The sequence below is a fragment of the Symphalangus syndactylus genome, chromosome 5 (assembly GCF_028878055.3).
Source record: "Symphalangus syndactylus isolate Jambi chromosome 5, NHGRI_mSymSyn1-v2.1_pri, whole genome shotgun sequence".
Lineage (NCBI taxonomy): Eukaryota > Metazoa > Chordata > Mammalia > Primates > Hylobatidae > Symphalangus > Symphalangus syndactylus.
Window position 1 is genome coordinate 123,480,168 of NC_072427.2, and position 27,440 is coordinate 123,507,607.

The following is a 27,440-nucleotide window of genomic DNA, read 5'->3' on the forward strand; positions in this document are numbered from 1 at the left end:
AATCTGTTACAGATATTTGTGTATGTTCGTTTAATATTAGTCTTCCTCCATTAGTCTAAGCTCCATGAGGGGAGGAGTCATTCTGTTCACCTTGTATCTCTAATACCTAAACTATTTGTTGATAAATGAATGCTGAATAAATGAATGAATGAACAAATGAATATACAATGTCAACTCCCCATTTCTCTGCTAACCCACCATATTCAGAGACAAAAATCTTCCCCTAATAAATGAATATGTACCAAATTAAAATCCTGGAACTATGCAGTCATTATATGACACTGGCACATCTTGGAGAGTGAAATGTCACTTTCTTTTGCTTCATTCAGAGTTTTATAACAGACAAACCTATCTCATTCTTCTTTATATGTTTATGTGCTGAGATACAGAAAAAAAAAAAAACAGAAAATTCACTACAGTCAATATTTTCCAACTTCCTTCTTTGATAAAAATATGAAAGAAGTAAGGATTTTACTTCTTTCCATTTTTCTGATTTATTCAACAAAAATGTGCCAATAACTATCAAAACATCTATAATATGACCAATATGAAAAGGAGGAAATAAAGTACTAGAAAGTTCCACTAAAATAGAAATAACATGTTATCACAGAAATGGCATTATGTGTAGAAGAAAAAGGGTTTAAGTGATAAAACCATCCAAGACATACCCAAACAGATTTCCCAGTCTGTTACTAGAAACACTGCTGCCATTATTGAAGGGATTGGTATTCCCCATTGGACTGAGACTCTGGAGACAGAAGACCTTGACAAAGATTCTTTGCTTGCCCAAACTTTAGTCATGCTCCTGAACCAGCTACTAGGCCCATCTGTTCACCTTGCTAAATCAGTTTAGTAAGAACACCCCACCCTCAATATCTGATCTTCCTTGAATCTGATAAGGTTCGTCATCTTCCACCATCCCCCAGGTAATGACTGATGACCTTGGCCTGCATTCAGCAAGAATCCTTTTAGGTCAGGTTAGCTGGAATCCTCATTACTCCTGATGTTTAATTTCCCATTCACTGGCTCCTACACTGCTCCTTGGCTATAACTTCCCATTTGGCCATGCTGTATTCAGAGTTGAGCCCAATTTCTCTCTCCCATTGCAAAATCTCATCACAATGGTCCTTAAGAAAGCCTGCTTTGCCATGTTTTAACAAGTATCATTGAATATTTTTTTTCTTTAACACCCTTTACCCCTTTACTTGGCTCAAGTAACTCCCTTCCATACTGGTTTTTAGTTCATCATCTCTTGTTCCTCCCAGGTCCCAGCCACAACTCTCAATCCCCTGAAATTAATACAGTAGTTATAAAACTCACTGTAATGGACCCATGTGAGATGTCTAGCTACCCTCTTCCCATCTCTACACTTTTCTGGGGACACTGAACTCTTTTTCCTCCTTCTTAGCCCTCTACCTCCAACTATTAATACCACAAGGTTATAACGATATAACTCATAATTGCCAGATTCACACACACACCCAATCTCCCATCCACCCAACAAAACGCTTTATCACCGTTCATAGATCCAGGAGTGGGTACCTGGCTGAAGACACTAACCAGATTCCCTTCTAGAGTTCCTTCTTCAGAAAAATCTTCCCAATGGGGAAAGAGTCAGTTTTAAGCAATCTATGTCTATCTCATATGATCATAGAAGCTGTCAGCAGCCATATTTTCTAAAATGGAGACCAGAGAAGTAGAGGAAGCTGGTCTGAAGATTAAGAAGAGTGAAACAGACAAGCAAAACAGAGAGCAAGACAAGTGAGAGAGGCAGTCTTAACAACACTTAGGTTTCTGGTTTCTGTGCATTCCTGAAACCCAGCTCCATTATATTAGACTGCAAAATGACCACAAATTCTTCCCCTCTCTGTTTCTGTTCCCTTACAATGTGACTTTGCAGCTCCTCCCATCAAAAGATGAAATCTGTTTCTCCACTCATTAAATCTGGGATAAAACTTGGTTTGCTCAATTTGGATAGAGGCATATGAGATATAAACAGAAACTTGAAAAGCACTTGTACATTGGAGCTTGCCCTCTACCTGTTCTTGGAAGCTGGAGATCTCCATTTGGACAAGCCTGGACTAGCCTGGAGGATGATAAACATGTGGCCCAAGTCCTCCTATCATGTCGGCTGACAGCCAGCCAATCCAGAAACAGAACTGCCAACCTGACCAGCAGCTGAGATCAGATGTCTTAATGAGTCCAGCCAAAATAGACAGAATTATTGTCAAGCTGAACCCAGTCCAAGTGGTGGTTGTCTTAAGCCACTATATTTTGAAAAAATTTGTTACACAGCAAAAGCTAACTGACATACCTTCCTTTGCATTTTAGGACACATACTTAAAGCAAACAGTCCTTTTTTAATGAAGCTGGCTTGAGTGGGCTATTTTTCCTTGCTAGCGAGAATCTTAAAAACTCAGATGTGCATTTGGAATATTTTATCTTCACAGAAGCCCAAAGAATATTCAAACATTCAAACAATTTTAAACATTTTGTTCCATTCAGTTAAAAAAAATGGAACTACTCACTTTATCCTTCCCTGAGGTCTATGATCATCTTCTCTATAGCTTATCAATTTTTAGTATATACATATATGTGTACTTCCAAATAAACATGCTTCTGGGGATATAGTAACAGGAGAAAACAGACCAGAATTCTAAACCCTTCTCATGTTCTACTTGCTCTTTCACTACAACTAAATTCAAGGAGCAACTCCTCTGGGGAACTTTTCCTGGCCTCCTGGGATCTGAGTTACATACTTTAACTCTCTGCTCTATTACATCATGTGGGTGTATAGCACAGTGGTTAAAGCATGTAAGTTTCCTCCTCTGCAAAATACAAATTATAATAATTACCTACTTCATTGTGTCACTGTTAGGATTTTAAAAGCCTAGCATATAGTTAGCACATCAATATCCCACCACCTCAGGATCTTTATATCTACCATTCCTTCAGTCTGGAATGCCCTTATCCCAAAATCTCTGCTCAAACGTTACCTCATCAGACAGACCTTCCCTCACTTCCTTAAAATATACTAATAACCCCTGCCACTCTCCACCTCAAACCCTGCTTTTTCTTCAAGGCTTTTACCACTTTAGGTTATCTTTTCACTTATTTCTTTTCTATCACCCTTCTTTCCCCACTTAATTGTAAGCTCCATGAGAGCAGGCACTGCATTTTAGTAATTGCTGTACCCTAGTGCCAAGAATAGTGCCTGACACAAAATAGATGTTATTAAAAATTGTTAATTGAATCAACATATGAGCTAAAGGTAGTCTCTTTGAGTTGTAATATTTAAAGATACAAAGATTTTATTTTTCTCATAATACTTAAGGTGACCGTGAGTCCAATATTTGGTTGTGTAAGATTATGGATAATTTCTTTAATTTCTAATGAAATAAAATTTTATTTTATTATGATTACAATTAAAATTAAATAAAATAATCCATAATCTTATAAAATAGAATATATTGCTTTTACAGTTAAAAAAATTTAAGGAACATATAATCATTTCTAATGAGATCAGGAAAAACCTGCGGTTATTAAGAAATATAGTTTCACCCATTTAAGATGTTGTGCTGTATTTCCCACTTCTACCCATGGCTTTGGGAACACCCAGCTCATGAACTAGCCCTCAGTGCTAAAACTCACACTTGAAAACTGTATTCTCATTGCCATTGCGTTCAGTCAGTATTTATAATTTTTAACTACAACACTTTAATTAGAAAATATTTAATTGATCTTAAATTTCTGATAAACAAAAACTCTAACTTTACTAGTTATAATAGCTATGTAATGCCTATGCTTTACACTAAAGGAGAATACAATCAGGGATAAAAGAGAGGTTTCCACATGCATCCAGAGATATTTATGCCTTTAGAAACATCTCCATTTTGGGTAGCCAATTATATTATAGGAGTGCATCCTATTTCCTTGCCTCTGTTGCTCCTTAACCACCTCCCTGTGTAATAACTCCTTCATCTGAGAATGTAAGAGGCAAGTGACAAAATTCAGCAAGTTCAAGTGTGACATCCAAGAGGAACGGTCTTTACTAGAACTGTTACTATGACAACTTTACTAATTCACATGCTTAAATTTATGGGATTTATGTCTGTATATAACAGACAAAGCCTATTAGCAACTAGGGGGAACCCAGCAACTAGCACAAATGCCTAAAACTAATGATGATAGTCACCAGCCAGTGTGGCAGAGACACCAACAACTCAGAATAGACATCAGCCATAAGAGAGGCAGGAGAGAGACCAGTGGATCAACCCTGCCTGGAACATAATAACTCCTCAGTAAATGTGGATAAATGAATAAATCCTCTGGATTAAACCAAATTGTAAAATTGATAGAATCTCAAGTTAAAACTCAAATAATTATTTATGTCATCACCAGGAAATTATCATGTTGCAAATGAGACTACATTTTTTTTTATTAATTCAGTTAGGCATCATACTGCCTGATCTAAATCAGTTGTGATTTGAGTCTATGGGGATCCAAACATTTAAAAAATAAATAGTCTCTATGCTTGAAAACCCCATGATGGTCTAGAGGGAAACATCTTTACAAGACAAACTGAGAAGCAATAGTGAAGTTAAAAGTTAATAGGATATTGACATCTTACAGGCCAAGTTGCTTTAATCAAGGGGGCAACAGGGGAGAATCTATTTAACCAAATACATCTGGCTAAAGCTTGCAAATTGACACGGATGGTACTGAGTAAGCAAATAAAAATGAATGGTTCAGTACCAGCAATACAACTATCTGTCTGCCTCCTATAGATGAGGAAAGGACTGCACTGTTTATCTTTTCTTTCTTCCAATGTGCTAACTACATGACTAGAGAAACCTGAAAAGATCAAATAACAATCAAATGATGGTTCCATCAACACCATCCATCTGGAAAGAAAGAAAAGGCTAAAACACATAAGAAAGCATGCACATGAAAAGCAGCTATGCCCATGTCAGGGCTCTCTTAAGTCCACCTGTTCCCTGCAGAAGCTCTGGCTTATGCCACTTTATCTAGAAGGGCTACAGTATCATTTTTACAGTTATATATACTACTGATCAGCCTCTTTTAATCTAACACAGAGCTCTAGAGAATTAAGCCTGTGTAGCATAAACCCCTTAAAAGATTACAATAATTACAGACACAAAGACATGTAAATATTTGTTAGTCAAACCAAATTCACGTTGCCTGGTATTTTCTTTGGAGCCTGCCCATGTCATTATACTGAAATGTGATATATACAAACCCTGAGTGACTGCAAGTGAAATAATGTAACCCTATATACACAGTGGCAGTTTAAAATTACATCTGCTTTGGTTATTTTTATGTTAGACATCTCGAACAGTTTATTCCAAGCTTAGTACATTTTGTTTCCTAAACAAAACAATGAAGAACCTGAACAGACTTAAATAGCAGTGCAATAATGAAGAATTGAAATTCCTTGACAAAGTTGAGAATTTGTGATTTTTAAGTCATCGGTATTTTTCACTCATTTGACAAATATGCATTATTATATTTATTAAAACACGTAATAGAAGACTATGTTATAGTCTCTATCATCACTTTTAATATACTTTTAAAGAACTTTTATTAACAAAAACTCCACCTTTATAAAAGGGAATTCATATGACATACCTAAACTATGGCATTATTTTGATAGGCAGCAGATCTCTACCTATCTCTGTGTATTAAATAATGTTAAGTACAATTGGAGAAACAGAAACCATGTGATGCAATTCACCAAGAAGGACATCCATCACCTATACAGTATTCTTGGGGGAAAAAACCTTAGTCTCTATCTAATAATAAGGCAATCGTCTGACAAATCCAAATTCAGGAAATTTGAAGAAAAAAATTTGGCCTGGACTCTTCAAAATTGTCAGTGTCATAAAAGACAAAAAATGCTGGGGAACTGTTCTAAAATAAACTAAAAAAAAAAAATGAAAAAAAAACTAAATGCAATGATGATATTAATTAAATCCAATTATTGGTAAAACTGAGTATTATTGTGAGTAGTATTTAATTCCTTTCTTTTAAATTTTTCTGATCCAGAATGTATTCAATTATCTTGAATAAGTAAATTCTCAAATCAGAAAAAATTAAAAGAAAGAAAGAAAAAGAACAAGAAAAAGAAGTTCTAAAGGACATTACTATTGAGACAACTGGAAAATTTGAATATGAACTGCATATTAGATAATAATATTATATCAATGTTAAATGTTCCAGTGATATAGTGTGGCATGTTAAAGAATGCCTTGCTCTGAGGGGATGAATATTGATGTACTCAGAGGTGATGTCCGCAATTAATTCCCAAATGGCTCAGAAAAAAAAGTAGAGAGAAAGATAAAGCAAATGCGGCAAAATGTTTCCAAGGATCTATGTGAAAGACATACATCTTCATTGCCTATTCTTGCCTCTTCTATACTTTTGAAATTTTCTCATAATTAAAAGTTGGAAAAAAAATTTTAAGTCATACATTAACAATACATCTAATCGTGTGTGAGAGAGATGTAACATTGCTGTCAATAGGTAACAATATTATCCCAAATAATTGAAGAAAATCAATGAAAACTTCTAAATATAAAAGCACCCTGCATTAACACATAGGTTTCTGTGAACTATCCCTAAAAAATCTACATCTTTTAAATTTTTCCAATAAATTTCTTCCTTTATCACCAAATTTTCTTTTATCCAAATTTTCTGCTTTATCACCAAATTTAAACCATAGTGACATTATTTGAAGAATTATTTATAAAACCTGATGAGAATTAAAATATTTTGTCATGAAAATAAATGTAAATACAAATTAAATTATAAAAATAAAAAGGAGCACTTTCATTACAATGAAAAGGTCTTGACAGCATAAAGAGTTCTGATTACTTAGATTTTTGCTTATATTTTACAAAGCAATAACATAATTTTATCAGAAGAAGAAATAATCAGATAATCTCCGAATGCCTTTGTAACCATAGGACTCATCACCAATTTTACTTTCCCTGTAACTTGCTTAAAATATAAGACTTATGGTCTTGGATGGTCATAAATAAATTCCACAGGGTCTTGCTTCCCTTTAATTTATATAAATACAGTCAAAATTAACAACCAGTTGTTAATTCATCGAAATATAGTACTAACACTAGGGGAAAATGGCTGCTTTACAGATGAAGGTAGTTCACTAATTCAACCCAATCCTATTACTTGCCTCCATTATGTCAGGCACTGTAAAGATGCTCATAAGAAAGTGATACAATCATCTCTCTTTAGGGAGAAAAGTTTTAAGGTTATTTACAATTTGCCAGACTAACTGCACTTCTTTTATTCTGAACAAATTTATATGTCCTTCAAGATTGAAAATTCACCCCTATTGTCAATACCAGTGGCTGACCCAAGATCCAGAAGGGCTGAATGAACCTAAGCCTATCCACCCAATGACTGTGCCCCTCAAGAGTTTTGTGTAGTTGTTGATGATGAGGATGATGATGATGATGATGCTTGGTGTTTTAAGGTCCAAAGATGAAATGGGGACAACATTAATATACTATAAAAGTGAAATCTTCCATATCTCTTTGATATAACATGAAGTCTAGAGTCCTAAGTAAACACTCCTATAGCTAGGCTCCAGGAAGTCTCTGAGAGGCAGGGCTCTGGTCTAAGAAGTTGGCAGTTGTACCTTACTTAACAGAGTTAAATGGCCTATCATATGGATCATGGTACAGTTCTTTGAAACTTTCCAAGTGCTAAACAGATGCTAAGTTACATTATTCATGATTCAAAAGTGTATATCTTACTGCACAAATGCTATTGGAAAAAATATTCCTGCTGGCTGCTCTGCCTATCGAGTAGTGATTCTTTTATTCCTTTAATTTCTTAATAAACTTGCTTTCACTATAAAAAAAAAAAAAAAGAAAGAAAAAATATTCCTGCTTACAAATCTGTCACAGTTTTGGTTCCTCTGAATAAGCTTCTAAAGATAAAAGGTCACACCTGTAGTAGACGAGAACCCTGGGATCCATTTAGTGGAGAAGGTGGCTTACTCCTGAGAGATGCTAAGTAAAATCCCTGAGTCTATGAGGCTCCCTGTGTCCAAGTACTTCAAAATGAAATGAGAGATTATAGAGTATTTTCAACTCAAGGAAGATAAAATTGAATGCACATATAATGATCCTATGCTATATGTGATTAAATATGACTAACGTGACTTTTGCTTCACAATTGTTAGTTTAAAAGAAGTCAAACAGAAAATTAGTTTGAGTAGGGATAAATACTTGCAACATATAATAGATGAATGGTTAGCATATAAAGAGTTCTTACAAAGTAATAAGATGATTGATAAATACTCCAGGAGAAAATGAGCTGAGTTGATATACAGCCAAATCAAAAAATGCAAGTGATCAATAAAAGACATGGAAAAGATTAAACATTTAAACTATCTAATTAAACTAATAATTAAAGAAATGACCATGACAACATCTTTCAGATTAGGAAAGATTAAAAAGATTGATAGAACTTTAGTAGTAGGGAAATAGATCCTTTCATGCAATATTGCTGCATTGCTGGTAAAATATTTCCGGATTGGGCAGTGTATTTCAAAAGTTAAAATTATCATATCTTTTAACCCAGTAACTTTATGTTCTGGGATTTATGCTAAAGAAAAAAGTGAATAAGTATGACAATAATTGTCTACAAGAATATTCATCAGAGCCTTCTTTATAACAGTGGAAACTTGAAAACAACCTACATTTCCATCATAGAGGTCTAGTTAAATAAATTATAGCATATCCTTATAAAGAAATATTATTAAGTATTAAAACTGATGTTATACAAAACCCTGGAAACAACTGAAATGTCCAGTAGTCAGGCCAATTTTAGAACATTGCCATCACACCAAAATCTATAATTGCGCATTATAGTATGACCATATATTAGAAAACAAGGCAGCCATTAAAGAGAATTCAGTATATGTAGATGTGCTGACATGGAATGATTCCCAATTTATAGTTTTAAGTGAAAAAGCAAAGCAAGGGGAGAGATGTGTGTGTGTGTGTGTGTGTGTGTGTATAATTTTTTTTTTGAAATGAAGTCTTACTCTGTCGCCCAGACTGGAGTGCAATGGTGTGATCTTGGCTCACTGCAACATCTGCCTCCCGGGTTCAAGCGATTCTCCTGCCTCAGCCTCCTGATAGCTGGGATTACAGGTGCTCACCATCATACCCAGCTAATTTTTTGTATTTTTAGTAGAGACAGAGTTTCACCACGTTGGCCAGGCTGGTCTCAAACTCCTGACCTCAAGTGATCCACCCACCTTTGCCTTCCAAAGTGCTGGGATTACAGGCATGAGGCACCGCACCTGGCCAATATATACATATATTTATATATAAAATTTTCCTGGGTGTTTTACAAAAAGGGGAAACATATGTATATATTACATTGAATAGAGTATTTCTGGAAGGATTCATTAAAAACCTTTAACAGTGGTTGATCCTAGGGTTGAAGAAAGTCTTGCTATTTTTTATGTTTAGGAAGTATAGGACATAGAGAAAAGTATATAAAGCATAAAAATAAAGCTCAATAATTTGTCACAAAGGAAACATCCTTGTAACCACCAACAAGGTTAAGAAATGAAGCACTTAGAATCAGAGTGGAATGATGGTTGCCGGTGCAGGGTGAGGGGGATGGGGAGTTACTAATCAACTGGCATAAAGCTTCAGTCAAACAAGCTGGACAAGCTCTAGAGATCTGCTCTACAACATTGCACCTACAGTCAACGATAATGTATTATACATTTAAAAGTTTGTTAAGAGGGTAGATCTCATGTTAAGTGGTCTTGCCACAATAAAAGAAAAAGGAATGAACCTCTGCCAGCACTCTAGAAGGTCCCTTCATGACTCTACCTAATCATTTCTCTTCCCTAATTCCCAAAGGCAGTCATTATACTGAATTCTACTAATTTGCTAAGAGTTTTTATCATGAATGCATGTTAAATCTTATCAAACTCTTTCCTTTATAGATCAAGATGATGTTTTATTGTTAATATGGTAAATAACACTGATTGATTTTTAAATGATAAACCAACTTTAAATTCTCAGAATAAACTCATCTTGGCCACAATGTATTAGCCTATCATATTACCAGATTAAATTTGTGAACATTTTGTTCAGAATTTTTTGCATCCAATGTCATGAGAGAGATTGACCTGTAATTCTCTTTTCTTGTGATGTCCTTGTCAGGTTTGGTATCAAGGTATCACATTTGGTTTGGCAGAAAGGTTTTACTGGCCTCATAATACAAGTTGGGAAGTGCTCTTTGTTTTCATATTCTTTGGAAGAATTTGCATATGCTACTTTTGCATGACATTTCCATTTTTATGTTAATCTAATCTCCCTACTGAAATTATAAACTTCTAAGGCCCAAAGACTGTATCTAAGGTTTCCTATATCCTGAGAATCCAACCCTTTGCTTTGGATATAGTAGAATTTCAAAAAAATATCATTATAACCTTCACAAAGAGTATAAAATCTGTCAACTTATTTAAAAAATCCAATTCACATTAATTATATACCTGAAAATTTATAATTTACTTCCCTGTCTTTTAGGACATCAGAAGGATCACAGAATGTTAAGGCTGGACCTCATCTCCAGGGTGTTCTTGATGTCTATGATACTGATTATGTACCATAGGTAGCATCATGGCTGAGTAGAAAAGTGTCTATTTTGGATCAAAAATATGTGAGCTGGAATCCAGGTAACTCCACTTACATGTGATTTGTCTTTGGTGACATTATATAAATTCTCTGAGCCTCATATTTTCCTCTGCAAAATTGAAATAGTAGCAAAACTTATTTACAAGACTACCACAAAGTTAGAGGTGATGTGCATAAAACATCTAGGTACTTAATAGTAATTTTTTTAAAAAGACATCTTTTACTCTCATGAAAATTCTAACATAAAACTTTAAAGTCATATTTTGCAGTAATAACCTCCAAATCTTTGTGTCCCTAATACTGCAATGCATGCTTTAACCAGTTTCATTTATTAACCTTTTCTCTTTGAATCACTTTCTTCTCCACACAATATGATTTGGCTCCTTACTCTTCCCATGACCACTGTTAGAAATGCTTGTTCCCCAGTGCCATAAAGAAATAGCACGTGAACATAAATCTAATTTCCTCAGCAAGGCCATTTTTACTTTCTGCAGAAAGGGTACACTCACCAGCAGCTTTGCCACAAGAGTACACTGAACAAAGGAGACAGAGTCATTTATAACCTGACACGTCCACCCTACTGCTATGTCCAGTTTCCATTGGCTAGAATGGGACCTCACATTCTGTATTTGTCCTGATTGGCTAGCAACTTAGAACTTTTTAAAAGAGGCACAGGTAGATGAGAACAAAGGAAGGAGGAAGTAACTTGTGGAATGCTGAGAAAAGTAAAAATACCTCCAAATAAGGAAGAGGAACAGGCTATGACCTAATGCCCGCTTGGACCACTATAAGCATGCCAGGGCAAATTCTCAGGCTAAATTGTGGGAGCTAAGAACATAAAGTACATTGATTTCTTTATTAGAGCTAGCAGATATTTAAGAATGTTAGCACAGCTCTTTGAATAAATTTTGCTTCTAAGAGAAGTACTATTTATTCCTAATTAGACAGGGAGGAGAGTCTCTTTGAAGAGGAACCTCTACTTTACTTTTTATACCACCAATACACTCAACAAAACTTCATACAATTACAAAAACTTCCCTGACTATTAATTTATTTTCCTACCTTACCTATTTTCTTGCTAAACTCTTTCCCTGAACTTCATCAAAATCTCCTATCAGGAAGGTCAGAGAACTGTAGGTATTAAGCCAGTTTAACTGAGTCATCTTTGTGAAGTTAAAGGAAGAACTATTCTCACCCTCATTTTAGAAACAGAAACTGAGGCATAGGGAAGTTATCACAAGTTACAGAGCAAATTGGCCACAGAGGGGACAAAGTTAAGTCAGCCTTTCGTTGTCTTCCTTACTCTACCAAATATTAGTCTGGGAGTCAGCATAGGTAACTCTTGACCAAGATGGCTACCATAACCTCTGTGAAACAGAAATGCATAAAAATAAATGAGAAACACTTCTGAATTTGGTAGGGGGGTTATCTATCCTTGTATTTTCATCTTTAAGTTATTTTCAATGCACACAACTGATGTAGTAGGTAAAGGCTATGCACATATGTGTAGTACTTAATATCACTTGCATTGTTCCAGTTAATTATTTAAATACTGTATAAGACTTAGCTTATTGTGGGGTGCAAGTCAAAATCTGGAGGCCTTGAAACACAGTCACTGAGTAATAACCATTTAAGGATCACAACAAAAGTTCAAAACACAACCAGGCATACATATGAATTTGTAGCAAGAGTGGTTTCATTTGCAACCACTTGCAAACAGTGACCCATACTCCTCAAATCTGCTGTTCCCTAATTATGCTTGTTTGCCTTCGTTTATGCTAAAGGTAAACAAGTATTTAGCCTAGAAAAGAAAACGGAAAAAAAACCCAGAAGTGACCCAAACAATGTCTGCAAAGACAAATAGCTTAGTCACATCACCCAAGTGAATCCAAACTACTCAAAATCATTAAATAAATGATTCAGTCTCCAATCCTACTCCTAAAAAAGGATACAACCAGAGGATCTCTTTTAATTGACAAAACTACGTGAATGGTTTTGTATTTACATTATTAACTTAAAACTTAGAATACATTTAAACACAGGCCACCCAGAGCTAACACTATAGCTTCCTGGTTTTTGTACCAGTGAGCACATGGCTTCAGTCCATGTTCAACACTTAATTAAGAGATTCTTTTCAAAGATTGTATTCTGGATTTACCATCTTTTCAGAGGCCATACTGCTGCAGTTCATTAGCACTCAACATCTGGCTGGAATGTTTTAAACTACTATTTTCCTTAACCATTATATGGATGAGGTTTCGTTATTCTAAGCAAACTGAAACAATGTCCTTGTGTGGACTTCTAAGCGTAATAATTAGTGACAGTGCAAATTGGTTTCTGATTTTTCTTATACCATGTAACAAACTATTAAAACATTCAAATCATAGTTTATATAATTGTGAGATCCTTTTCATTTTATAACATAGACATGTCTTTATTCTTTAGGCACAAGGTCTTATTCTGAAGGCCAAGAAATATTTCACTGAAATGCAGCTATATGTGAAGAAAAATATAGTCTTGTACTTTCTCAAGGAAACAGCACTTATAAACTCAGAAAAGTGAAAATGTGGACATATTTGGCACAGAACTTTGAACATTCCACTTACTCTGTTTATGAACCTCAGAGGTCTCCAGTACAGTACGGATTTCAAACTTCAAAAACACTCCCCTGAAAAGAGTATCAACCCATGTCTACATAACTAATTTGCCCCTGAAATGAAGTTAAGTAAATCTGTTCAGGGACTTAAGCAACTAGAAAGCATCCCTGTAGTCAAAAAGTTTTTAAAAGGAATTTCACGAGGCTGCATAAGAATTTCTAGGCCTTGGCTGACACCTATTTATAAGTCTGGCTCAGAGAACTGTTAAAATACACTTATGGGTTCACTCTGCCTGAAATGCCCTTGGGCCCTTCCCAGTGCTTTGTTTCCCAGCCTTTCCTTCCTTTAACATTTTCTTAGAACTCACCAATTACTTGAAATTGTCCCTGTTTAACTTCACCAAGGAGACATTATTTCAACCTCTTTATTCATTTACATATAAAATACCTTACACTTTGTATGAGATAGATGGTCAGTTAATAAATCTTCTGTTACTATTCCACTATATGCATTTAAGTTCCATAAGGGCATTGACCATTTGTCTTCCTTCCTTCTTTTCTTTTTTCTCTTCTCTTCTCTTTTCTTTCTTATTGTTTCCTCTCTTGCCACTGTCAGGCGTATGGTATAATATTCCCAGGTAAAAGAACTTAACCAGGTAAATCGCATCTTGCCATCCCCAGCTCACAGCCCTCCAAAGGTTTTCCATTACACTTAGAATGAAAGCCAAAGGAGATGCTACACACCATGGCCCTTGACCAACTCTCTCAACTCACCTCCCACTTCTCCCCGCTTCTCTCTCACCACACCCCAACCACAGGGACCTCTTATTCCTGAGACATGACAAACTCTCTTTCACCTTAGGGCTTTTGCACTTGCTGTTCCCTCTGACACTCTTTCTCAGCTGCTCACTCCCTAAGGTCTCTGTTCAAATGTCCTCTTCTTGCAGAGAACTTCTCCTAGCTCCCTAGATAAAATATACGATTTCCCTTAACTACGGCCTAGCTGATATTATATATTTATTTGTATAGCTCTTCATTATCTCATACCATCACTTCCGCCAGTATGGAAACTCCATAAAAGCAGGGGCACTTCACTGGTTTTATTCACAGTTGTATTTCCAGTGCCTAGAACAACGCATGGCATATAGTAGGTATTCAACAAACGCCATTGAATCACTGCTTTCAAGTGGTAGGATAGGAAGTTTATACTGTCTTCTTCTCTTGAAAGCACTCCTCACAAATCCAGTACTATACATGTTATTCTGGGCTTCCCAATACAGGATTCTTGATGCCATCTAAGAGATTCCCCAGCTTCCTCAGTGAACTATAACTCTCAAAGGAAGGTTTTACGTCCAATTCATATTCTGGGTAACTCAGAATCATGTAAATTGTGTTTTTGACAAAATGCCAGAGATATCCACGTACAAGAATTCTCCCTTACCCCACTATTCCCAGCTGGCTCTTTCAGTCTTCATCAACCAAGATAATATGGGTTTTCTCTTCCTTGGACTTCAGTATGGGGGATGCAGCTCAACCCTATACTTCTCTACTGTACCTCCCAGATCCTCCAAAGTGGGTCTTCTGAATATCACCTGCTCAGTCTACAACCTCATGAATTCAAAATCTACTCCCAACCCCACACCAGCAGAGGGAGGAATTTGTGGATAGATGCTAGTCTAACACACCTTACTACCCAAAACTAGCTTTTAGAGTTGCAACCTGTTTCCCAAGTAGGCCAGCTATTTCTATTCTAAGATTCCTAAGAGGCACTTGGTCCTTTCTTCTTGGTCTCCAAGGACAACTCCAAGAACAGACAGAAACTGGACACTAGAGCAGCCCAAATCCCATTCTTACAAAATACAGGCATACCTTATAGAACACCTCAGCAACTAATGTTTTCTTGGTGAAAGACTTCTTGATTTTTGACACCCAAACTTCATAGAATGTTCATATCTCTCAAAACAACACTTTCTGAAAGGTGTTTATGTAGGAAAACATACATATTTACACCCTAAAACCTAAACACAACATTGTTAACAAAATAGTATGCAGAGTACTGAAACACCAGGTGTCCATACAGAAGACATACCGGTATTACTATATAAAGTAACTGCTTGTTAACAAACATATTAACTGTTGAATGTTCAAGAAAATTGGTTTAAGCATTTTTCATGCTACTTCTGTGTGACTTATATAAAGAAAGTTTTACTGTATTTTTATAACATTATAGGAAATTACTTAGAGGTTTTGAGTTGAGGAATAATGCATTATACTTTTTCCTATTTTAAAAAAATAGGCCCTTGCTGAATCATTTTGTGCAGAACATCTGATTTGTTGGAATGGACTACTGCCACTAAATGGAAGATGCCTGTATTTTCTTGGATTCTTCCACCCAAAACCCATCAATAGGCCTCACCCTAGGCCATTGATTTGGTCACATTCCAACAGCTCATCTGTTCTCAATCTCTAGCCTTGACTCATTGAATCCCTTCTCATCTCTTCATCCTCCAGGTTCCCCCAGGTGTGGTCATACAGGTCATCTTACTTTTAATTCTATTTCCATTCTTATTTTTCATTCTATTCACTTCTTCTCTCTATCTTTTATTTTACTTTCGCCAAAGTGATATTTGCATATAATCTAAAAGATTAAATAGAGGTAAAAGGCTTATAACAACAACAAAGGCAGCCCCTAGCTCACTCTGTCATCCCTATCCCCAATGCAATGTGTACAGCAGCAAATACTTTTGGCTCTTTGCTTTTGCTTCCAATTCCAAATAACATTGGTAAATGTTATTGCCTGTTGTTTCATTTTAAACATTATTTATTGCTTTCCTATTATGGTAAGTGAGGATTTTAGCTCTCTTACATCCACCTTTCCTTTACCCTCCTCCACCTTTCTCAATAAAGTTATGCCCAAAATTTTGTTTAAATTCATATTTGGTGTGTTAATTATTGAGATTATTGTTCACTTATGAGCAAAAAAATGATTGATTTCATTTCTGTTACAAACTTTTTTGTTTTTCCTATATTTAATAATTGCCCCATTTCTTCATTTGCTTAGATTTGTATATCTAGCTGAGCTTTGTCATATCCTACAACAGCTCTGTGAAATTACTCTGAATCCATTTTCCACGTGGTTGAACATATCAGATTTGGCAGGTTTTTTGGCTTTTTTTTTTTTTTTTTACTGACAAGATTTATAAGTTCCATTTTTCCCTCTCCTCATTTTAATCTGCACTGCTTTCTAAGCTGCTGGATATTATGGGTGTTATGTTGGAATTCCCCTTATGTTCTATAAATACCAATGTTCTATAAATACCTAAGCCCTCTCTCATGTATTGGATTTCTCATTTCCTAGTTCCCATGCGATCTTTCTTGGTTTACTCCCTAGTTTTGGTGGATTACATCCTCTAGACTTTCACACTTTACATGTTGAAAATGTTTTAGTATACCCTCACATTTGATTAATTCATTTAAACAGATAGCCTAAACTAAAATTTATTAATATTTTAGAGACATTTATCAACTGCCTTTATCTTCCAATACTGTTTTTGAGAAATTAGTTTACATTCCTGATCCTTTGATTATGATTTCTTTCCCTTCTTTTCTCTTGCTCTGTCAACTAGCTTTTAGTGTCTTTTCTATAAACACTCAAGTTTCAAAATTTCCAGATGATATTCTTTGGTTTGGCCTTTTACATTTATTATACCAAACACCCAGTGAGCCCTTTCAATCAGAATTCACATTTTCACTTTGGAGAAATATTATTTTAAAAAAAAAAATCTTCTGGACAGACACAGTGGCTCACACCTATAATCCCAGAGCTTTGAGAGGCCCATGAGGGAGGATCACTTGAGGTCAGGAGTTTGAGACAAGCCTGGGCAAAATAGAGAGGCCCCAACTCTATTTTTAATAATAGTAATAATTTCTAATAACTGTTTTTTCTGTTTTTCCTTACTAGATGGATGGATTTCTGGAATTGATCCATAAATTTTCCTGTTTTTCTCTCTTATTGTCCAGCTCTTTTATTCCCTACTATATCAGAGAGTTCTTCCAGTCTGTTCTCTTTTTTTGAGACAAGGTCTCACTGTGTTGCCCAGGCTGGTCTTGAACTCCTGGGCTCAAGCAATCCTCCTGCCTTAGCCTCCCAAAGTGCTGAGATTGCAGGCATGAGCCACCATGCCCAGCTGTTTCCAATCTTTTTGCTAAATTTTGTCTTGTTGTCATATTTTAATATGCAAAAGCTCTATCTTATCGTTGGTTCCTTTTTTTAAAAAGTCACACTATTATTTTTCAATGACTTAACATTTTCTTTTATCTCTCTGAGGACATCATGTCTTTGATTCTTCTGCTATCAGCATGGTCTCTGTTTCCTCTAGGTTCCTGTTTTCTCTGTTTTTTTCTTTGGTTCATTTTGGAGGTTTTCTTCCCAAATCTTACTATAATTTGATGCCCTATCACATTTAAGAGTGAGTCACTAAAAAGCTTATTAGAAGCTTTGTAAATGGGCTTCTAACAAGGTCATAGAGGAGCTGGAGAAGGGGGTGACCAAATGTCAGTATCTGTATGAACCATCTCTGGGATGGTTAAGTTTCCTTTGAGAAGGACCCTTCAACATTCCTGCTGGAGTGTAGGGTGGTGAGGTTGCCAGTGTGCCAGTAATGACTAAAAGGGAGCTAAGAATTTCACTTTTCAGATGCAGAATGTCCTCTAATCTCCCAGTTTTCAAGTCTTTCTCGTCCTGCCTTTCTCAGTGCTCAGTGTCCCCAAGTACAAATGATCTCTGGTTGTTTCTCCAGAGACTTCTGCAAAGGTAAGGGGAAATGGTCCAGGTGAAGAGAGGTCTTTTAGGGTCTAAATAGTCCTCACAAAGGCTTTCAGATAAATCCCCACCCACCATATTACCCTGCTTTCTTCCTAAGCCTTGCCAGAGAGCTGTGGGATGAGTCAGCTGCCTTTCCATCTACAACTCCCTCGCAGGCACTTGGCTCTGACCTTTCTCCATTCTCCTAAGTCATGTAACATTCCTCTATCCACTTTCCATCTTTGTATATTGTGGTTTATGGTTATTTATGTCTCCTTGGCTTACCAAAGATAAAGCTTGTGCTTCCTTTTCTTATTTTCCCTGTTGTTTGGAAATGATTTTTAAGAAAAGAAGATTAATTTAGGGACACAGAAAACGAGTATGTAAGTCTTATTCTGACATGTTGAAATCAGAAGTCTCTAGATTTTCCTTTTTCACAGATCTTTTACCACATCATACTCTCTTGTACCAGTAACATTCTGATTCATAATTTCTGGCTTCCAGATTCTCTGGGTGATTAGCCATATTGTTTTCCGGTTTCAGATATGCAACATTTAGTGTATTAATGAATTAACAAGTTCCACATCTACTTATCATATCCTATCTGCAGTAATTGTTGTCTGCAGCTGAATGGGGTTTACTGGATATAAAATAATACGAAAGGCTTTAGTCACCAATCTGTAGTGGGACTTAGTGTCCTTATCAAATAGGCTGGTTATTTTCGGTTGTCCCTCTGTCCCTCTATTCTCACACTTCCCCTATCCCAAAAGGCTGACCTCTATGGACAATTCCCCTCAACTATTCCCACTCATTGCCATTTTCACCTGTGTCATTCTTTCTCTGCCTTGCTGCATTTCTGGCAACATTACTCTACATCCACAGCTCCTAAAGTATAATGGCTTCCAGCTTCACAAGAGAACCCTTCCTAGTTAGTTCCCTTGACCTTACCCACACCTCTGTAAAAGTCTCTTTATTAAACTCTCTTCCGTTATACCTAACATGTCATTGTTTCCTATGGTAACACTAATACATCAGTAAAAGGAGCATTTTGAACTAGCTCATCTATAAAGTCCCTTGAATTCTTATATTCTATGATTTTTACAAGAGTAAAATCACACGGCATTTAAATTAAAGACTCTGAACAAATTACAGACTTCCTTTCATTCAAGATTCTGTCTCACTCCAGAAAAAAAAAAACTCTCCAAAATATAAATATTGTTAGTACAACTTAGACTAGCTGAGAAAGCCAGGATATCCATTATTGTTCCATTTTTGCTTAGGCACTGCAGTAAGATAGTTCTGATAAAAAATGTATTTGCTATTTCCGACTTTGAAAACAGACAATCAGAATTCATTCCAAGGGTTCAAGTGTTTCTCTTTATCTTCTTTCCTTCCTATTTCTTAGATATGTATATTATCAAAACACCAGAAAAATAGAAAAACTAAGTTTCCCATTAAAAGTGAAATGAATTCCTTGACTTCATACCCTCCTCCAAATACCAAATTATCTTTTTCCATGCATCGCCAGACTTTTTGTATCCACTGAACTTTATCACTTTCTTACCCCTTATAGACCCTTCAACCCATTTCCATCTAAAACTGCTCTTGCCAAAGTTTTGTACAACTTCTTTGTTGTGATATTCAACGGATACTTCTCAGAACTTGTGGTAACCTCTCAGAAGCATATGACAACACTATCACTCCTTTCATGAAACATTATCTTCCTTGTCTTTGCTGTTGCCTCACCTTTCTGGTTTTTCTCATACTTACTGGACTACTCCTCAATCCCTTCAGTGGACATCCCTTCCTCTGCCCATTCCTCAAATGTTCATGCTTCTTGGGGCTCTGTCCTAGTTTTCCTTATCTTTCCACCTATATTCCGCCACCAGGTATCTTGATCCACTCCTGTGACTTCAAAAACAATGATAAACTAATGATTCTCAAATGCACCATCTCAAGTCCAGATCTCCCCCTGACCTTCATATTTTTTTCATAACTAAATACTAAATAACTCCATCAGTATGCCCACAGATTCCTCACACTCAACATTTCAGCTTCCACTCAAACCTATTTTTCCCCCATATCTCTTATTCCAATGAATCATACCACCCAGACACCGATATAATCTTTGAGTCTTTGCTGTTCCCCATTCCCATGCCCAATCAATGACTAAGTCCTACTGATTTCGAGATCTTGAATCTATCTAATTCTAACCATTCTCATTGCCACTTCTCTAAACCAAATCATCTCCCTACTGCTAAAACCCTGAAATGCAGACTTTGTAATATAGCCAGGGAGATCCTTCTAAAATACAGATATGATCACCTTACCCTCTTCCTAAAACCCTGCAATGGTTTCCCACTGCTATGAAGATGATGCCTAAATTCCTTAACAAAGTTTACAAGGCCCAGCAACTGATCTCCTGCTCTGTTATCCAAATTGCTGTATGCTTCAGCCATATTGAGACATTTTTTTTGTTACTCCAACAAGACATGATTGCTTTTACTCTGGACATTTCCACATGATGTTCTCTCCACCCAATACATGCTTATCTGATGTCATCAGTGTTATCATGCCATCAATATCTACAACTCCTTTAATCTTTGGTCTCTCCATTTAGATGTCCTATGCTCTCTAAATCTGGGTTATATCTGCTCCCATAGAAAACTACTTATCCACTTACTATATTCTATTGCAGTTGCCTATTTACTTGTCTCTTTTCCCTTTTAGACTATAAGCATAGTGAAAGTTGAGACTATACCTATTATATCTCCAATGCCTTAAACATTATATGGCACAAAATAGCCATTAAATAAATAATGGTTGAATGATGAACAAACAAATGAATAAATAAACAAATCAGATTAAAAGTTGTACCAGGGGAAACACATTTTACATATGGAGTTCCTGTCCCTTGCTTCTTCTCTTCTCAAAAAATAATAATAATATGTAAGCCCCCTTTCCCTCCCAACCAGCCATTGCTCACTAAGGGCTAATTAATGTACACTTACACAGGACAGCTAAAAAAAAGGATTCTGTCTGAACCTTTGCTTTCTCCTTCATTTCTGCCTTTCCTCCTATATATAAAATTTTCAAACTGAAGGTTTAAACATGCTTAAAAGAGACTAAGCATGTGGCTGCCTTTCTCTTGATCTGCCCAAACCATCTGTAAACCTGGTAGTATATGTACATGGGGTAAAAAGAACCTATGATAACATTTTATTTGAACCAGAATGCTAAAGCAGTAATTAAAGCTGAGCACACCTGCTCTAAACTGCAGAGTCAGAGATTTATGTGAACTTATAAACTTGAGGCTTGCTGACCTCTTGTACAATTTATATTTCCTTTAAATAAGCATTTCCTCTTGTAATGCAATATTTTAAAGTTTATTTCTGTGACTAATCTGCTGGCATATTCAGTTCCTTTATTACCTAGTCTTTACCCTTGTAACCCACTACTTGTCAAATTTTTAATTTAAGGTTTTGGGTGAAAACAAGCAGGCTCAACCATGAGAGGAAGAATTTCTTGCCCTAAATTTAACTTGTTAATGAGATGATCTAAAATGATATCCATACATTCAAATCCCATATTTAATACAATGTATTTTTATACAGTTATTCACAGATCTATTCACTCACTGTTTGGAAGGTATAAGCTACTTTATAGTGATTTATCACTTGTTAAGTTACAATGCTTGCCCACATGTGCAGTCCTTTTAGAGAAGACAGTTTTTCAATCAAGGAAGGCATTCTGACTTGAGATTTGGATGCTAATGATATCAGAAGGAGAGGGTTCTAAGAGGTTTCCTATCAAAGGTAGTTACCTTGGATAGATTCCTTCCCAGCACTGTGAGCGTCACCAAGCCAGCACAACAGACCAAAGCACTGGAGCTGGAGAGGCCAGAACTTGGTGGGATATTTCCATCTACCAGGCAATTCATTCCAGTCAGGTTACTAAGACCAAAGTGTTCCTAAGAATATAAGGAAAAAAGCAACAGTAATTCAGTATTGAATTCAAGGAGTAGTGAAATCTTCTTTCATTCCCCAGAGAACAAAAGTCTATCAATAGACTTAGTTATAGAAACTACTTACGCAATTCAATTTAGTTGAGACTATATGTGACATTGTATTTAATGACTCTTGGCCACAGGGTAATTCCCTTAAATGCCTTTAATTTTCTTGCCTTGAATGTTCTTTTTCTTGAATATTAATTGATTTGAATATGGAAAAAATATAAAATTGCCTTGAATGTTCTTTTTTTTGAGTATTAACTGATTTGAACAAATATGGAAAAAATATAAAACAATTATAATTCAATTTGTCAAGTAGCAAGACAAGAAATATACAATTATCTATGAGGTAATCTAAATCTCCATGCAGCACAACTCCAGCATTCTGTTATTATAAAAGTCCAGCCCCTAAGCAGTGACTTGTTTCTAAGGAGTGCCTTACTTCAGAAGGTTCTCTGAAAAAAAAGAGTTCCAAACTTTCTCAGTTCTGTTTTACTTATGAAAAAACCTAGGCACCAAGAGATGAAGAAACTTTCCCAAGATGACACACAGGGAGACGAGAGTAGGGCCCAGGTCTCTGATTCCTGTTTGAAAACTTCTCCACTGCAGTTAGAAACCTGAGCCAGCAAACCGTCATTGTGATTTAATACGCCAGCTATGTGAGAAAATCCAGATTCTTACTACAGTTTATAGATACAGTTTAGCCATATGGTAGCTTTAAAGATAGTCAAATTATAATTCAGCCACAAATGAGAATACAGACCCTAAACAAGTCGAGGAAACTCTATTTCTACAAATAGGAAAGCCCAAAGAAATAATCAGATTCTGATTTAAATATGGAAAGCTCTAGTATACTTACATGACTTTCTAACACTAGGACACTTTGGATGATATCATATCTTAACCTTTGTGGTTTAAGTTTACAAATAAATTCAAGTCTACCTCCTTCTCAAGAAAAAGTACCACAGTCTTTGCAAATTACTCAAATGACTGAAGATTAATGTATGAAATACTATTACCTAATTATGCATTTCATCATACATATTATACAAGGGAGAATTTCAATAAGCTAGCTAGAATAACTAAAATAACAAAATTCTGCAAATAAAAGACTTTTTTCCTTAATTTTTGTCTGTCTGTCCTAGCTAGCAAAACTCTCGCACCACAATAAGAAGAAATTTAGCTAGGTGTACTTCTCTTCCTGATTTCAAGTCATCTAAAAATTTCCTTCCAGAAATACAAACAAACTATAAACTGAAACTCTACTGTTGCCAATGCCCTTTCATACAGAATATTAGACAGCTTGTTTTAAAAAAAAAAAAACTTGAAGAATACAATATATTTAATATAAACTGATCAAACACAGGTGTCTTGAGTGGGAATCATACTTCAGAACTTATCAGCCAGGCGCAGTGGCTCACGCCTGCAATCCCAGCACTTTGGGAGGCCGAGGCGGGTGGGTCACGAAGTCAGGAGTTCAAGACCAGCCTGGCCAAAATAGTGAAACCCCATCTCTACTAAAAATACAAAAATTAGCCGGGCACGGTGGCAGGCGCCTGTAATCCCAGCTACTCGGGAGGGTGAGGCAGGAGAATCGCTTGAACCCGGTGGACAGAGGTTGCAGTGAGCCAAGATCATGCCACTACACTCCAGCCTCGGCGACAGAGCAAGACTCCATCTCAAAAAAAAAAAAAAAAAGAACTTACCATGCAATGTTTAAATGAAAATGTATAACAAATTCAAAATGCAAATGGGTATATGCCATATTCTGTAATAGCTCTATCCCAAAAGCATAACATGTTCCATTTAATATAAGCAAATTATCCTCTGAAACTTTCTAGTATTTGAATTTGAAAGTTTCTGAACAGGCTAGCATTTAAATTACCTTTCTGCCAAAAGTTCATTGTATAAGTTTGCTTTTGCACATAAATTGTCAAACCAAACATGAAGGCTTTAAAACCTGAAATGCTCAAAAATAACACAAAGCAACATGCATTATTTAGGCCACTTTACCCATATGCTGCAAAAAGGCACGTTGTTACAAGGAAGATTAAAATTGCATTTGCCAGGCAAATGCTTCGAAATACTGTAATTCCCACTAATGCATATGATAAGCCAGATGATTTGAAGATTTAAAACCTGCCAATAACTTTTCCCGTAAGTTATTACCATGTGTCTGAGAGAAAGGAAAACACAAAAGAAACAAAGAAATGAATTCATTAACTTTAAGAACAAAAACCACCCCTGTTACAGTATAGGACTACACATTAGAAATAAATTTGATGTATTTCTGTAATGGATGTGCCACTAAGTCCTAGCTGCTCATTACAAAGTTTCAGATAGGACTGCCAGGCAGTAAGGAGCACAAGCTCTCTAAAACACGGGTCAATTTGTTTGTTTACTTTTAGCTCACAAAGGCAAAATTTACTTCTTATTGTCCTACTATGATTCTATACAAGTCACTACATCTAAAATAATTATTGCAATATAAAAGTGGCTCTAAAAACAGCAAATATCAATTTTCTTTTGGTCCTTGATACTTTTTCAATTATGAGAGTGAAAACATTTTATTTTCTTGTTCTTGTGTGTAACATTAGAGATTTTCAAAGTAATTATTCAATGTTTCTTGGAAAATACTTATACTAATACATTTCATTATGTCTTTTTTAATCCCTTCTGAAGTAGCAGTAACAATACTAGCTACCATTTATTAAATGGCTACCATCAAGCCTTATGTAATTCTTTTAACAACTCTTTGTCAGGATAGCAATGACATCATTTTACGGATAAATCTGAGACTTAAGAGGTTAAATTACCACAGCTGAGAAGAGCCCAGATTCAAACGTGGGCTGACTCTAAATCCTATTACAGTATACCCCTTATACATCCCAAGTATAAATGTAAATAATAGTATTAAAACATATCCTCAAAAGTATGTTTAAACAAAGATTTTAAAACCAGACAGATGTTTGTCAGATGCACCTATTTATGAACAGCCAGCTATATAAAAACCACTACTGCCCCCTGTGAACACTACCCCAAAACAGTCATATCTTCCCCACTCTCTGAAACACAAACTAGCAAAACAGAACAGAAGCATCGGTTAGTACTGTAAGGAGATGAAAAAGATGTAGTAAATACAATAAATCTGACAGAATACACATGATAATCTCAACTGGTAGTAAGTGCCTTATAAACCAATTTACCTGAATTCCTTTAACTCCACATAAGAAATAGTTGTGCCACAAAGGCTTGGTTTTATCAATCTGGATGTTATTAGCACTAGTACTGAAGTCCCTGCGAAGACAAAAGACACCATTAATTTAAAATCTGTAGGCCTTGAGCTGCAAAATCAATGGCTGACTGCTGCCATCTTGTGCCAACACAGTGATACTGACTCTCCTTTCCCTTTTATGTTCAAACTGTGTGTCTACAGCAAAACATCTCCAGCTGCTAAGAGTTAAGAGAGGAAGTTGTAGTGGCCTTAACGACTAAACTACCTCCAACTGACCCTTTTTATTTCCTGAAACAGACAGGAAACAATATATTTTAGAGTAATCTACAACTATTTTCTCTTTCATGTTGGTCCTTGTTAAACTGGTGTAAACCACATGAATGTTATCCTCTGGGCCTGCTGTTTGGCACACTCCCAAACTGAAACAGAAGTACTCAAAGCCATCTCTGCCACCCATCCAATTTTACCATCTGCAAAATTTAAGAAAAAAAAAAGAACAAACAAAATAATGATTCGGATGCATAATCAACTTAACAAAATAAGATTCCATGAGTCTATACTAATGTAAGTTAACAAAGGAATACAAAGCTAAATGAAGAGGAAGGAAAAACTCTTTATTATGGTAAAATGCTAACTGATAGATATAGAAGGAATGATGTGAATAGAAAAGTCACTACATGGTAAACTTTATGATAATTTGTTTCAGGAAACAATCATCAATGGATTGTTAAACTCAATAAACTGGCTAAACTGGGCTAAACTTAGTAAAAATGTGATGAGAAGCAAGATACTTACAGTATTTCCCCACCAGACACTTATGAACTACAATGGAAAAACATAGTATCTGGGCTGGGCGCAGCAGCTCACACCTCTAATCTCAGCACTTTGGGAGGCCAAGGCAGGCAGATCACAAGGTCAAGAGTTCGAGACAAGCCTGGCCAATATGGTGAAACCCCATCTCTACTAAAAATACAAAAATTAGCTGGGTGTGGTGGTGGGCACCTGTAGTCCCAGCTATTTGGGAGGCTGAGGCAGAAGAATCGCTTGAACCCGGGAGGTGGAGGTTGCAGTGAGCTGAGAACATGCCACTGCACCCCAGCCTGGGCAACAGAGTGAGATTCCATCTCAAAAAAAAAAAAAGTATCTGATATGGTTTGACTGTGTCCCCACTCAAATCTCATCTTGAATTGTAGCTCCCATAATTCTCACACGTTATGGGAGGGACCCGATGGTAGGTAACTGAATCATGGGGGTGGATCTTTCTTGTGCTTTTGTCATGATAGTGAATAAGTCTCATGGGATCTGCTGGTTTTACAAAGGGGAGTTCCCCTGCACACGCTCTCTTTGCCTGCTGCCATGTAAGATGTGACTTTGCTCCTCATTTGCTTTCTGCCATGATTGTGAGGCTTCCCCCGCCATATGGAACTGTGAGTCAATTAAACCTCTTTCCTTTATAATTACCCAGTCTAGGGTTTTTCTTTATTAACAGCATGAAAACGGACTAATACAGTATCTTTATGGTAGAAAGATCTGGCAGATGGCACCTTAATCAAATGATCAAAATTACCACCACCAGTAAAGGGATGTTTTGTGCCTCCTTGATACAATATACTAAGCATACATCCATGGAATGTGAGATTTCCTTATGCTATTCTTGTGTCCTCTTTGTAAGTCAAAAAAAATACTTCAAAATGAAAAATAGGTAGATAAATAAATAGGCTCCTAAAATCAGCCAAAGGACAATGTATGTGAAATGGGAGAATCAATTAAAGAGGAGGAAATGAGGCAAAATTCCCCATGTCAACTGAGTGCTCTAATATAACTGACTAAATATCTACTATATGCCAGTCATTGTAATAGATACCTTCCATGGATTATTTTAACTCAATAACATGGATACGTTATCTCTTTCAAAATATATTACGTGGCTAACCACTTAAGCATACAAAGCATGCATGGGAATATAAAGGTAAAAGGCAGAAGGCTTGCCTTTTAAAAGTTCACAATCTAGCCAAGATAACATGAACATAAATAACTACCAAACAGTAATGGCATGTGATAATAATACTGGGTGGCATATG

General features: G+C 36.1%; 1 protein-coding gene across 7 annotated transcripts in view; it reads right to left on the reverse strand.

The window, feature by feature from the left end:
- The window catches only part of GALK2 (galactokinase 2), a 171,238-nt gene that overhangs the window by 65,785 nt on the left and 78,013 nt on the right, over nucleotides 1–27,440 (reverse strand). For all 7 annotated transcript variants that reach the window (XM_055279053.2, XM_055279056.2, XM_055279054.2 and 4 more), the window contains exons 4-5: nucleotides 25,331–25,421; nucleotides 21,939–22,085 (exon numbers count right to left, since the gene is read on the reverse strand). In XM_055279053.2, the coding sequence (XP_055135028.2) occupies nucleotides 21,939–22,085; nucleotides 25,331–25,421 (238 nt within the window). The remainder of the gene's footprint in view (nucleotides 1–21,938; nucleotides 22,086–25,330; nucleotides 25,422–27,440) is intronic.